At 39.5% G+C, this 14,920-nt stretch overlaps 1 protein-coding gene across 2 annotated transcripts in view; it reads left to right on the top strand.

The window, feature by feature from the left end:
• LOC140482229 (myosin light chain kinase, smooth muscle-like) overlaps positions 1–14,920 on the top strand; it is a 430,871-nt gene that overhangs the window by 383,421 nt on the left and 32,530 nt on the right. For both annotated transcript variants that reach the window (XM_072579340.1, XM_072579341.1), the window contains 2 exons: positions 7,712–7,929; positions 10,089–10,212. In XM_072579340.1, the coding sequence (XP_072435441.1) occupies positions 7,712–7,929; positions 10,089–10,212 (342 nt within the window). The remainder of the gene's footprint in view (positions 1–7,711; positions 7,930–10,088; positions 10,213–14,920) is intronic.

A 14,920-nucleotide genomic window follows, 5' to 3' on the forward strand; every position in this document is an offset into this window, starting at 1 on the left:
TCATTTCTGAAGGCTTCCCATTTTCCAGCCATCCCTTTACCTGCGAACATCTGCCTCCAATCAGCTTTCGAAAGTTCTAGCCTAATACTGTCAAAATTGGTCTTTCTCCAATTTAGAACTTCAACTTTTAGATCTGGTCTATCCTTTTCCATCACTATTTTAAAACGAACAGAATTATGGTCGCTGGCCCCAAAGTGCTCCCCCACTGACACCTCAGTCACCTCCCCTGCCTTATTTCCCAAGAGTAGGTCAAGTTTTGCACCTTCTCTCGTAGGTACATCCACATACTGAATCAGAAAATTGTCTTGTACACACTTAAGAAATTCCTCTCCATCTAAACCTTTAACACTATGGCAGTCCCAGTCGATGTTTGGAAAGTTAAAATCCCCTACCATAACTACCCTATTATTCTTACAGATAGCTGAGATCTCCTTACAAGTTTGTTTCTCAATTTCCCTCTGACTATTAGGGGGTCTATAATACAATCCCATTAAGGTGATCATCCCTTTCTTATTTCTCAGTTCCATCCAAATAACTTCCCTGGATGTATTTCTGGGAATATCTTCCCTCAGCACAGCTGTAATGTTATCCCTTATCAAAAATGCCACTCCCCCTCCTCTCTTGCCTCCCTTTCTATCCATCTTGTAGCATTTGCATCCTGGAACATTAAGCTGCCAGTCCTGCCCATCCCTGAACCATGTTTCTGTATTTGCTATGATATCCCAGTCCCATGTTCCTAACCATGCCCTGAGTTCATCTGCCTTTCCTGTTCGGCCCCTTGCATTGAAATAAATGCAGTTTAATTTATTAGCCCTACCTTGTCCCTGCCTGCCCTGACTGTTTGACTCACTTCTGTTCTCAGCTGTCTCAGATCACTCTCTTTCCTCAGTATCTCCCTGAGTCCTGTTGCCCCCCCTCCCCCCCCAACTTACTAGTTTAAATCTTCTCAAGCAGTTTTAGCAAATTTCCCTGCCAGTATATTAGTCCCCTTCCAATTTCGGTGCAATCAGTCCTTCTTGTACAGGTCACTTCTACCCCAAAAGAGATTCCAATGATCCAAAAATGTGAATCCTTCTCCCATACACCAGCTCCTCAGCCATGCATTCATCTGCTCTATCCTCCTATTCCTGCCCTCACTAGCTGATAGCACTGGGAGTAATCCAGATATTACTGCCCTTGAGGACCTCCTTTTTGAATTTCTGCCTAATTCTCTGTAATCTCCCTTCAGAGTCTCAACTTTTCCCTTCCAATGTCATTGGTTCCAATGTGGGCAATGACCTCCTGCTGTCCCCTCTTCCCCGTGAGAATATTTTGCACCCTCTCGGAGACATCCTTGATCCTGGCACCAGGGAAACAACAAACCATTGTGTTTTTTCTCTGCTGGCCACAGAAACGAATGTCTGTACCTCTGACTACAGAATCACCTAACACAATTGATCTCTTGAAAGCCAATGTACCTCTTGTTTCATTAGAGCCAGTCTCAATACCAGAAACTTGGCTGTTTGTGCTCCATTCCCCTGAGAAACCATCACCCCCTACATTTTCCAAAACAGCATACCTGTTTGAAATGGGTATATCCACAAAAGACTCCTGCCCTAGATAACTACCTCTCTTACCCTTCTTGGAGTTAACCCATCCATGTGACTATATCTGAGACTTTCCCCCCTTCCTTTAACTGCCATCCATCACATATTGTTGCTGATGCAAATTCCTCATTGCTTCTATCTGTCTCTCCAACCGATCCACTCAATCTGATAAGATTCGCATCCAACAGCATTTATGGCAGATATAATTCACAGTAACCCTTAAACTCTCTTTAAAGTTCCACATCTGACAAGAAGTACATATCACTGCAAATGCCTTTTTGCTCCTTCACAATCTACAGACCCAGAAAATAACACCGTCTTATTCCTCTACATACACGGCCCCAGGTTAAGTTAATAGCTATGGCTTATATTTTAAGTCTAATCAAGAGACTTATCTCCAAAAACATATAATCAAGAAAGAATCCACGACACTCACTTCAGCCTTTCTCTTGGACAGACTTAAAACAACGATTAACTTATCTGATTCTGTGCTGTGAACTTCGCCCAACAGTTCCTCCAAGATTAATTGTGAATTTCACTGTTTGTTAATTTTCCCAGATGCACTCTGACGTCGAGCGATACATGAATTCAAACAGCAAAGGCGGTATCTGTGCAGGTCCTCTCTCTTTCTCTCTCTCTCTCTCTCTCTCTCCTGCACTGTCCTCACCATGTGCTTCCTTTGTCTGCTCTTCTCCCTTCTAAACTGCTGTTGTTTTGACTTTTTTTTCCCCAAAGTTCCAAAACAATGCAACAGCATATAAAACAGTACTTGCTGCTGCTGGAATTCGAGGAAATCATCTCCAGCACCTAAAATACCTCAAACAAAGGAGCAGCTCTTACAGCCAGAAATTTTTCCTGTCCTCCATCTTGGATTACCCAGCATCCATGAGGCCATCCCAATTTTGGCACTAATTTGGCAGCCATGCTGTGAGCTGATGAAGTCACACAGTTTGAAAGTGGAATGATCTTCGGGGGATGGTATTTATGTATTCTGTCAGGATAGTGAAAGATTGGCTCTGTGAAGTATCTGGGTTATTCAATATCAAATAGAGGAATGTTTGATGTAGCACCAGCATTGACTGCAAACAATTTGTTCCATTTCCTAATGCTATTATCTATAAGTCTACAATATCCACAATACAACAAAAAGTGCATGAAGCTTCACTTGTTGAGTTGCAGTTAAATTACCTTTCCTTATATGCAGCATCTTTTGGAATATACAATATCAATGTTGATTTGTAAATGTTAAACTAATTGACAAGTGATCCAATCAAATTCCTTCTTTCCTACTTTACCTTGTGCTGATCTGTATTGTTGGTATGAGTCAGCCAAATTCAATTTCAGTCTTCATTAACGTGGTTGACCCTCCAAGCAATTCAGGATGAGCAATAAATATTGTCCGAGCCACCAATACCCATATCCTCTGAACAAATTTTTTTAAAAACTGCTTTTGATCTGCAATGCTTTCATAATATCATTGAGACAAAAATGTTCATTCTTATTTTCTTCAGAAGCAGAAAACAGTTTATTTAGTAGAGAAGTAATAATTCTTAGATGTTTCATTCCTTTAAATGACACTGCCAGAACTCTACACTGAAAATCTTGTGAGTTATTTCCTCTTAGTAATCAAATTTTACATTACTGAACTGTTAAATTTCAATTAGACTATGAGAAACCTGCTCTTGCACCTGACCATGCTGAGTGCATCAATGTACCAATGCTTTACAAATGCAATCACATTCTCTTAAGTGCATTGTCAGTTGATTTCCAATGTACATATAGAAGAACAGGTACATGTGGTTTGTCCATTTTTATAATCTTTTTCACCTCTTCGTGGAACTTCACTTCTTCCAATTGTGAGATCAGAGTAAACTTCTAGCGAAAAAATTCCAGCAGTGTTGGGCATAATAGCACATAGAGAGCAGACCAGGCAAGGACAGCAGATTTCCTTCAGTCATGTGTTTCTTTCATTCTCAACAATAGCTTCATGGTCATCCTTTCAAATTCTTTGAATTAACATTCCATCCCCTACTGTGGTGGGATTCAAACTCAGACCTCTAGAACATTGCCTGGGTCTCTGAATTATTAGTTCAGCAATGATACTACTATGCCACATCCTCCCCTGTGAAATGTAGAAAGATTAATGACAGAAGCATAACCAGCCAAAAAAGACTGGTTATCTCTTGGTCCAGAGCCCTGCCGGTGACAAATCGCACATGCATATCCAAATGCAGTAAGGTTGCTGTCCCTGACACCTTTTCAGGCGGTGAGTTCCTGATGATCACCATCCACTGGATGAAAACAATTAACCCTCAACTCCTCTCTAATCCTTCTAAAATTTACTTTAAATCTATGCTTCATGCTTATTGACATCTCTGAAGGGCAATCGGTCCTTCATATTGACTATTTATACAGCTGAATTCAATCTTCCCTCGATTTTCTCTGTTTCAAAGAAAACAACTCCAGCCCGTGAAATATTTCCTCATGGCTAAAAGTCTCCATTCCTAGCAATGCCATTGTAAATCTTTTATTGCACCCCGTCGAGTGAAATCACATCCTGTGATGCAGGGACTGGAACAGGGCACAGTACTCAAACAGCTGACTATAGTGTTTTATATGTTTATACAATTCCAACGGAGCTTCCCTTCTCTGATACTCTAGGTCCCAGCAAACAAACTAAAGTATGCTGTCTGCCCTTGATACATTATCTATCTTTTGAGCTATTTTCAGGGATATGCAGCACAAAGTCCAAAGTCCCAAGTCCCTTTGTTCGTCAATAATCGTCAGCATCCTACTGTTTATTTTTTTCCACTGTTCCATGTAAGCTTTGCTAGAGAGACCAGATTTATTCTTAATCCTTGATTGGCCTTGAGACAATAGTGGTGTGCAATCTGCCATCATTTGGTATGACTACATTCCTGTGCTTTGTTTGCCCTTCACAAATCCCATTGGCTCACACTTCTCTGGAGAGAATGGCTTCTGCCACGTTTATGTCTATATGACTTATCCAATGCTACATTTTTCGATCTTACCATCAATCTCAAAGTCTTTTTTCATATCATCTGCAAGCTGCTTCATCATGCACCTGTACATGAATGTCTCATAATGCAAACAATGCGTTCAGATGACCCATGACCTCTAGTGTTGTAACAGAAATATTGACATTTTTGCATGAGCACGGATAAAAACTATCCAGATTCTGAAATTTGCAAACTGCAGAGCTGGAACACACAGTATTCACGCAGCCAGGCCTTAAAAATCAACTTCCTGTCGAAACCAGACAGGCCTGGTCAGGTGCTAACAACCATTGTTTCAGAATGAACCATTGTTTCTACCTCCAGTGAACCTGCTTTGTTAGAAGAATGCTACATAGACTTGTGGTACCCAACTCAGTAGGAGGCCAGAGCCAGAGAATGACAAGGACAGCATTTAACAGCTGAAGGGTGAAAAACTACGTTCTACAACCTCCAGTTATTGAAAGTCACCACCACATTGGGTCTTCCTGCTGTCACCCAGTACTGGTATTGGATACAAACCACAGAATCTTTGAGAAGGGCACAAAGAAAGGGATAAAAGGGGCATTCTAGAGCCCCAGCTGTTTTGCTTTTTGCACTTTAATGGCATCCCCAGAGAGCACCTTCAACTGGCAACTGAGCTGCACAGTATCTCCAGCTTCTTGCATCTCATGGTAAGGATCATCAGACTGACCAGGTCCAGAAGACCATCTCGTTGAGATGACCCAAAGACCAGAATCACACACTAGATGAGAGGGGACACCCAAGTCAATCACTGTAGATCCTGAAACATCAGCCAACCCTCAAAGACCGAGGACTGGCCAGATCCAGCCTTACTGGACAAGTATTACCAATCTTTAAAGACAATCAGTTCAAAAAAAGCAGTAGGGACCTGTAAATAGAGTAGAGCAAATCCTTAGAAGCTAGTGTAGATTTGAGATTGTTTACTGAAGACTCCTGTAAAGAGATTGATAGAGTTTCATAGAGTTTAATTAAAATGTAATAGTAGAATTTGATAAATACTCTTTTTCCTTGATAAAGTATTCAATAAAGTTGTGTTGGACCTTTACCTGACTCTTGTCCCCTTTGTCTATCTTATCATGTAGTGCACCAGGGTTAAAAAGGGTTACTTCATACCGGTCAAATTTAGTCTGGGTATATTTACCCATCCTTTCAATTTACAATTATATCATTCCTGTTATCATAACATCCTGCAGCCATAACCCTTTGCTTCTCCCCCCAAGCAACATTTCATTTCAATTTGCCACTTTGTCATATAATCGTAGTCAGAGTGGTTCAGCACGGAAACAGATCCTTTGGTCCAACTTGCCCATGCCGACCAGATATCCTAAATAAATCAAGTCCCATTTGTCAGTATTAGACTCATTTCCCTCTAAAACTTTCCTATTCATATACCCATCCAGATGTCTTTTAAATGCTATAATTGTACCAGCCTCCACCTGGCGGCTTATTCCATACACGTTTCACCCTTTGTGTGACAAAGCTGTCCCTTAAGGTCCCTTTAAATCTTTCCCCTTTCACCTTAAACCTATGCCCTTTAGATTTGGATTCCCCGACTCCAGAGAAAAGACCTTTTCTATTTACTGTACCCATGCCCCTCATGATTTTATAAACTTCTATATGGTCACGTCTCAGCCTCTTACGCTCCAGGGAAACTAGCCCTAGTCAGTTCAGCCTCTGCCTATAGCTCAAACCCTCCAACCCTGGCAACATCCTTGCAAGTCTTTTCTGAACCCTCTCAGGTTTCACAACATTCTTCCTATAGCTTTGTCTTAGTTCTTATGAGCTTTTCACTTGCTGACTTGTTGTAAATAGGGGGGTGCTGGCAAAACACAGCAGGTCAGGCAGCATCCGAGGAGCAGGAGAATCAATGTTTCAGGCATAAGCTCTTTTTCAGGAAGGGCTTATGCCCGAAACGTCGATTCTCCTGCTCCTCGGATGCTGCCTGACCTGCTGTGTTTTGCCAGCACCACACTTTTCAACTCTGGTCTCCAGCATCTGCAGTCCTCACTTTCTCCTTGTTGTAAATAGGGCCTTGTAAGTACTTTGCTAAAGTCAATTTAAACTATGTCAAACATACTACCTTCATTGACCTTCCCTGTAAGCTCCTCAAAATATAATCAAGTTATTTGTATATGACCTTCCCTTAATCAATCAATGCTGTCTTTAAGAAACAAATGCTCTTTAGATGATAATGTTCTGCTTTTCAAGGTTTTTTTTAATTACATGCCCACCCAAGGTTAAATTGACTGACTAGCAATTACTTTGTCCCTGTGTCCTCCCTTTTTAAATAATAGCCCAGTATTAGACATCCTCTAGTTCCAGGTTTGTAGATTAATAGGATTGGAAAACAATAGTCAGAAACTCCATTATTAGTTCCCTTAGCTGCCTGAGATACATTTCATCTTAGCTTGATGATTTATTCACTTTCACATCACCTTTCTTGTGATCAACGTATACAGTTCCAAGTAATCTAATTATACATAACAAGTTATGGCTTGTAGCATTATATTTCTGAGTATCATGCAGTTCAACAGTACATTAGGGTTAAGTACATTGAGAATGAATAGGAGCAGGGTTATCCACAACTGTTCTGGGGAGGTGCTGGTCAGTCTGAAGAGTTTCAGTAGCTGTTTCTGCAGTTTGCATGACTTTCTTTCAATGGCTTTGGAAGGCGTTTTCCCTACCCAGACATATTCTTAACCCTTCTGACAGTGTGATGCCAATAGGAAATTTTCAACCCACCTCCATTCAGTGAAAGCCTCTCAACAGTAGGAATGTCATATGGGGATATCCTTATGTGTCTATGCATCATAATGGGAAGAAGAAGCAACAGCTTGGATGGAATAAAGAAAAGTAAGATGTCAAAAAGGACGATAGAAAATCTTATCCCCCAACACAGGATATAGGAACAGCAGAAGTTACATGAGAACCCTAACGGGGATGTATATAACAAGAGTCTGCTTGATCAGAAAGACAGGAGCTAAAAGTCTCAACCCACACGTTAAATATGCATCTATTTATTAGTATGCTGTTAAATGTCTGTGCTTTTTCTCATTGTTTTATCCAACATAACTTTGTGTCTCTCAGAGTTTCAGGTGGGGAGCTATTTGAGAGAATAATTGATGAGGACTTTGAGTTGACCGAGAGAGAATGCATCAAATACATGCTACAAATTAATGAAGGTGTGCAGTTCATCCACAAACAGGGGATTGTACATCTGGACTTAAAGCCAGAAAACATCATGTGTGTCAACAAAACAGGAGCAAGGATAAAACTTATTGATTTTGGACTTGCAAGAAGATTAGGTAATGACTTTACGAGAATACCACTTTGTCATATTTTATTATTGTCATGTGATTTTGTTTTGTATGAATTAGTCACCCCACTGGATCCATATGGCTGAAACAGGTTTTTAAAATCCTTGTTAGTCAAAGTGATTTATAATAGCTCTTTTACACAATAGGCTTCCAGGGACTGCCAATTCAGTTTTCAGGTAACTAGAAAGAATGTGCCAGATGCAAAAGTTTTAGGATTCCCCTTCTTATCTGTCCAGGGTCTTCATCTGTTCACACTGCCCATCCTTCTCCTAGTCCCTCACAATTAACATAGACAGACATTCTGTGTGCGTGAATAAGTTATTCACAAACTTTTCCTTGACTTTTGGTAGTAAAACAAACAAAACACTTGCATTTATATAAATTAAAATGACAAATCCATGGCTCCTGGGGAAATTTGAGCCATTAAATGAAAGTAAAAAAGGAAGGAAAATATCGAACCAATGGCTGGTATTGAGCTGCATTGTTTTTGATGGTCCACAAGGACCTGCACTCCTGCCATCACAAGAATTCTGTCAAAACAAGGTTAGATTGACATGTCTTTAAAAACTGTTGATTATTGCTACTTGTTGCTTTGTAGAAATGGATAGAGCATGCACAGTACACATCATGCCCATTTGTATTTCAAAATTGTAACTTGGCTTCTCTGACCAGGTGATACCCCAACTTGTGTCTGTAAGCAGCCTCCTGCTTATTCCTAACTATAGCAGCATCTGCTCAAGTGAGCGTTCACCAGAAGGAGACTGGGTCACTTTCCAGCTAATACGCAGAATGGCAGATGATGTTGATCTTCATTATCACTGCCATGACGTTCAGGCTTGCTCCATACCAGCACTTCAGGGTAACTGGGGAAGGGAATAGCAGAATTGTGCATGTTTGCAACTGACAGTTAGAAGGGACTTGCAGCTACAGGCAATGGGTAGGAATGGCTCTTTTAATGACAGCTTTTAATGTTTCTCAAGTGGGTCCTCAAGGCCTCATTAGCATATTCAAAGAATGACTGATTAAACTGAGCTTCAGTCTACAGTGTAACTCGTACTGATGTCAGGTATGGTTGCAGCACAAATAATGGCAGCCTTCCATCTTATCTCCCAAGCAAATGCACTTAATCCCAACACACTATTAGAAAGAAGAGCAAGGGAGGTGCCTTTGGTGTCCCAGTCTATATTTATCTCTGAACCAATGTCTCTAGTGGGATTTAAGTTAAAGTTATAAAATCTTGAAATGACAGTTGGTCCCAGAAATAGTAACTTTGAAACAAGCATTGTTCAAAAAACCCAACTAATCAGTTATGTCCTTTAGGGAAGAAAATATGCAAGGCTTTCTCAGTCTGGTGTGCATGCAACTCCAGATCCACGGCAATGCTGTTGACTCTTAACTGCCTTTAAAGGGCAATTAAGTATGGTCAGCAGATGCTTGCATTTGCAGTGATGCCCACATCTCATGAGCAAATAAAATATCTCCGCGACCAGTGAACAGTTTATTATCACATAGCTGTTTCCAAGATTTTGCTGTACTACATTTCCTACTTTACAACACTGGCTCAAAAGTACTTTACTGCACCAAGTGATTAGTGAAGTTCTGAGGTCATAAGAGGTATGATAAAAATGCGAGTCTATTTATTTTGGGGTGGAATTTCTGTGTGCTTAATTAAAAACCCACCTGAGAAAAATGTCAAATGGGACTTGGGGATTCAAGGGAAAGGAAAGGTGCTCCCATATGAATATTCATATGCATTAATCAAGTAGGCAGGCAGCAGTTGTAAATTGCTGCCAATGTAATTTCATTGATATTTGTTAGGCTTTCTAATACATTTCCTTTTGACCTCACTTATGAATTGATAAATTGCTTCATGAGTGCTTCACCTTCCCATTTGTGCTCCAAACTGAGATCTCATTTCTCTCATTGTCCTTTGAGTACTTTTCCCCTTCCTTTGATCTCAGCCCTTCCTCACGAAATGGAACAACTCTTTGGCAAATGCCCAATCTAGATAGCTAGCTGTAATCTTCTGTTAAGGCTGGAAATTAACTAGCTTGCTTTTGCAATGACGTACTAATTTGCTGAGCTCTATTGTTTCAGCAGAAGTAGGATTGGAGCATAACTTGGGTTTTTTATGCTGTTTCTTCCAGAAAGTGCAACATCATTAAAGGTTCTATTTGGTACACCTGAATTTGTGGCTCCTGAAGTTATCAACTATGAACCAATTGGGTATGCAACAGATATGTGGAGCATAGGAGTCATCTGCTATATCTTGTAAGTAAAGTCAATTGCAACTGTGACATGAACTTAATTATATCATGAATATGTGAAAACTCGCATAGATATAACACTTATATTTTTGCCCAAGTAAATATCCATTTTTCAATGGATCATCTCACATATATTTAATTAAATGTTTATCACTAATTGCAGAAACATTTCTTTATATTTTTTAACCAAAGGAAATAGTGCCTGACCAATAATCCAATAGATCCCATATCTTTGCAGAAACCACATGTAATCTTTATTACATCAAAATAAGTGGAATGAAAACCTGATGTGTTTCACAAGAGGCAGATGATAAAAGTGGAAGTTTTTCTGGTGTCTTTGAATTTACAGTAGATTAGTAGGTTTATTTAAATTACTAATTAATGCATTGATGAAAATAGGAGTAGATACCTTAATACTAACAACCTAATTCGGGATCTATCTTTGATTTCTGGTCGTATATTAATAGGCATATCTATCTGGGAACTTGCTGAATCTTATAAACACAGGGAGAGGCTGGATAGGCTGGCACTTTTTCACTGGAGCATTGGAGTTTGAGGGGTGACCTTACAAAGGTTTCTAAAATCATGAGGGGCATAGATGAGGTGAATAGCAAAAGTCTTTTACCTAGAGTTAGAAAGTTCAAAACTGGAGTGCATATTTTAAGGTGAGAGGAGAAAGATTTAAAAGGAACCTGAGGGGCAATGTTTTCACAGAGAACATTGTTCATATGTGGAATGAACTGCCCGAGAAAGTGGCCTATTCAAGTACAGTTAAAACATTTAAAAGACATTTGGACAGGTACATGGATAGAAAAACTGTAGAGGGATATGGGCCAAACAGGCAAATGGGACTAGTTCAGTTTAGGAAACTTCGTCAGTGTGGATGAGTTGGAGCGAAGACTCTATTTCTGTGCTCCATGAACCTCTACGATTCTGTATTTTCTGTTAACTGGGCTGTATGAGCTCTATATTGTTTTGCATTGTAATAATACATTCTATTACCATTTTAGTTGCAATTTTGTTTTCTTTCTTTGATCTCAGACTTTAGATGGCACTGGCTGTAAAACATTTATGCCCCTGAGGGCACGAAGACTCACCCATATAGTTTTGGACTGGAGTCACAATTGACCAAGTTCACGTGCTTCACAACCAGTAGGATTTTGCAAACAAGCAGCTCTCATTGTCACTTTATTTGCAGGGGGGAGCAGCCATAACTATCATGTCTTATTGAATTCAATTTTGCAATTTGCCAAGTTGGTATTTGAGCATACTTTTCTTTGTTTGTGAATAGAGTACTGTAAATCTAATCAGAGAATGTGACTGCAAAAGATTTAAGTGTATTCTTCTCAGTTAATCCAAAAATGTGCAACTTTATTGGAAAGAAGTCTTATTTTGAAGTCCTTTAAAGTTATCAGGGATTTATTGTTGAATAGCTTTCAGTACCAAACAACATCTTCAGGAAATATTTTTAAGGAAATTAAACAATGATGAACTTTTCTTGAACATATTCATGTATCGTTTATACTGTTAATATCTGTGAATATTTTGTGTCATGTTTTCTTTTATTGTAAGCAAAGTTAGTTCTGTGGCCTGTGCAATCTGATCAAAGTTAAATACCTGCAATTGCATAGGACATGTTTAATGCAAAACTTTGTTTCGAGCAAAAACAAATCCACTTAAGAGGCAAAATTGTTTGATATTGCATCATACAAAATTACAATTATACCTTTCTGAGAAGATGTAGCTAATGTAGAACGTAGAAAAGTACAGCACGGAACAGGTCCTTTGGCCCACTATGTTGTGCTGAGATTTAATTCTAATTTAAAATATAGTAACTTAACCTACGCACCCCTCAACTCACTGCAATCCAAGTGCATATCTAGCAGTCGCTTAAATGTCCCCAGTGACTCTGCTTCCACCACCACAGCTGGCAACACATTCCATGCATTTACAACTCTCTGCGTAAAGAACCTACCTCTGACGTCTCCTTTATACCTTCCTCCTAATATCTTCAAACTATGACTTCTCGTACCAGTCAATCCTGCCCTGGGCAAAAGTCTCTGGCTATTGACTCTATCTATTCCCCTCATTATTTTGTACACCTCGATCAGGTCTCCCCTTTCCTCCTTCTCTCCATTAGCTAATTAGCTACAAGAACTTCTTTTGCGTCAGTTTGAGAAGAAAACTGTCTAAAAATACCTGTATTTGTCTCACTTTTGGATAAAGTGCTTGCTGTAATAATGGTGTAAATAAGTTGCATTTTATAAATTTAATTAGAGCTTAGGATGTATTTTTTCTATTGTTGAAGTTCACATTCCAGCTGTCAATGCATTACTTCTAGTTAACTACATGTATGCATAAGACCTTAATGGCCTAGAATTTATAAGAGTAGGACATTATCTGGCATGCTCTATTTGTTAGACTATTTTCCTTATCTTCAGCTCAAAACCATTTTGGACTGTATATTGTTGGAGATGTTACTAAAAATGGCATGGTGAGATCAACAGTGACCCTGGGGTCTTGATGAATGGTAAAGTTAAAAATTCTTCTCCCTGACCAAAGAGATATAAGAATAAAGAAATAAAGGCATGGTAGAGAAACAAATTCAGTGAATCTGGGTAATATTGGAAGCAGAAAGGGAAACTAAGAAGAAGAAAAGAAATAATTAATTAATAGAGTCAGAAAATTCAAAGTTTGTGAGAAGGTTTGTAGCTCGGGTGCTCGTTGTTGTGGTTCTGTTCGCCGAGCTGGGAATTTGTGTTGCAGACGTTTCGTCCCCTGTCTAGGTGACATCCTCAGTGCTTGGGAGCCTCCTGTGAAGCGCTTCTGTGATCTTTCGTCCGGCATTTGTAGTGGTTTGAATCTGCCGCTTCCAGTTGTCAGTTCCAGCTGTCCGTTGCAGTAGTCGGTATATTGGGTCCAGATCGATGTGCTTATTGATTGAATCTGTGGATGAGTGCCATGCCTCTAGGAATTCCCTGGCTGTTCTCTGTTTGGCTTGTCCTATAATAACACACATGCAGATGACAAGCAACATGAATTTGACTGGGACAACACTACTATCATAGGACAAGCCAAACAGAGAACAGCCAGGGAAATTCCTAGAGGCATGGCACTCATCCACAGATTCAATCAATAAACACATCGACCTGGACCCAATATACCGACCACTGTAGCGGACAGCTGGAACTGACAACCAGAAGCGGCAGATTCAAACCACTATAAATGCAGGAGGAAACATCACAGAAGCACTTCACAGGAGGCTCCCAAGCACTGAGGATGTCACCTAGACAGGGGACAAAACGTCTGCAACACAAATTCCCAGCTCGGCGAACAGAACCACAACACAGAGTCAGAAAGTAAAGTAAAATTTTGTTTTAAATTTAAAGTTGTCATTGCTTATTTTTTAATATCTTTAGGAATGACATGCTACTGTCAGGAATATGTCTCTATAAGTTCAGTTGTTCATTTTTTGAGGCAGAGAGGTTAATCAGCACAGAAGGTATATAAATCTTATCGTAAAGAGATCTTGAGTTATACAGTTACCAGAACTAATTTTTTTTATGTTTAATTAAATTTAATAGATCAAATGTCGTATTTTTTTTTTGAAGTCCTTTTGGGCGTTAATCGTCAGCTCCCATATATGGGGTGCTAAAGGCAAATTGGTGTAAATCATCCACCAACTTGTGATGACTTACAACTCATGGGCCCTTTTTTTTCTCAACACAAGTTCCTAGCTATTTACAAACTAATGACAGTGAGTACATAAAATTCACTATCACTTTCCCAGCTAATTTAAAATCAATGTGTTTGGCCACTTTAAGATTAATTCTGACATGGAATCCATTACAAAGAAAACTAATGTTGTTACCCTGTCTTGAATTGTTCATGTTAGCTGGGAGAATTAGTTTTAGAAATTATGGGACAAGAAATTGGAATTTTTTGCATTTGTTAATTTATGGTCCTTTAGTCCTCCAAAACAGTGTTCTCAATGTGCACACACATTTTGGGATAAACCGTGTGAGATGTCGTATCGGTCAGGGCATTAATGCATGCACATTGTACAACCTCTGTAGTTACACACAGCAAGCAGATTATGACATTGATTAGTATGCAATGCTGATTTGAGATCAGCAGTGTCATATGAAGCTCAACCCTGAAGCTAGATCCTTACTCTTAGCCTCACACAACTAAGCATTGCTCAGCAACCTAAAGATCCACATCAGCAATATTTAAAGAACTTGTCATCTACTTTTGCATTAGTTACTCATTGATTCTCTTGGTTGATGGTATAAATCTGAAGTGCTTGGTGCTTTCTGTACTAGTTTAAAGATGTAAAAATCTACACGGAATTCTGTGCCATGAATTGAAAGAGGTATTCCTTAGTGATATGTCAAAACTTGGAGAATGAGCAAGTTGTTTGACAAGGGAGGATGAAGTGGTAGAAATGGGTTCTCAGGAGAAAGTAATTTCTGTGCACAGTTTCCAAGGAGAAAATTTCCTACCTGAAACTCACCAAGAAACAATGAGTAACTGCTATGCTTTTCATTAAAAGATGGCACCTCTTGCAGCCACAGCTGCAACCTTGGGATCACTTTGCAGCCTCTGGTATAGCACTATTGATGACCCTTTCCATCATTTTGATGAGGGTAAACTGATGGGACAGTAATTGACTTGGTTGAGTTTGTTTGCTTATGTCCAGGCCATACCTG

This window comes from Chiloscyllium punctatum, chromosome 10, assembly GCF_047496795.1.
Source record: "Chiloscyllium punctatum isolate Juve2018m chromosome 10, sChiPun1.3, whole genome shotgun sequence".
Classification (NCBI taxonomy): Eukaryota; Metazoa; Chordata; class Chondrichthyes; order Orectolobiformes; family Hemiscylliidae; genus Chiloscyllium; species Chiloscyllium punctatum.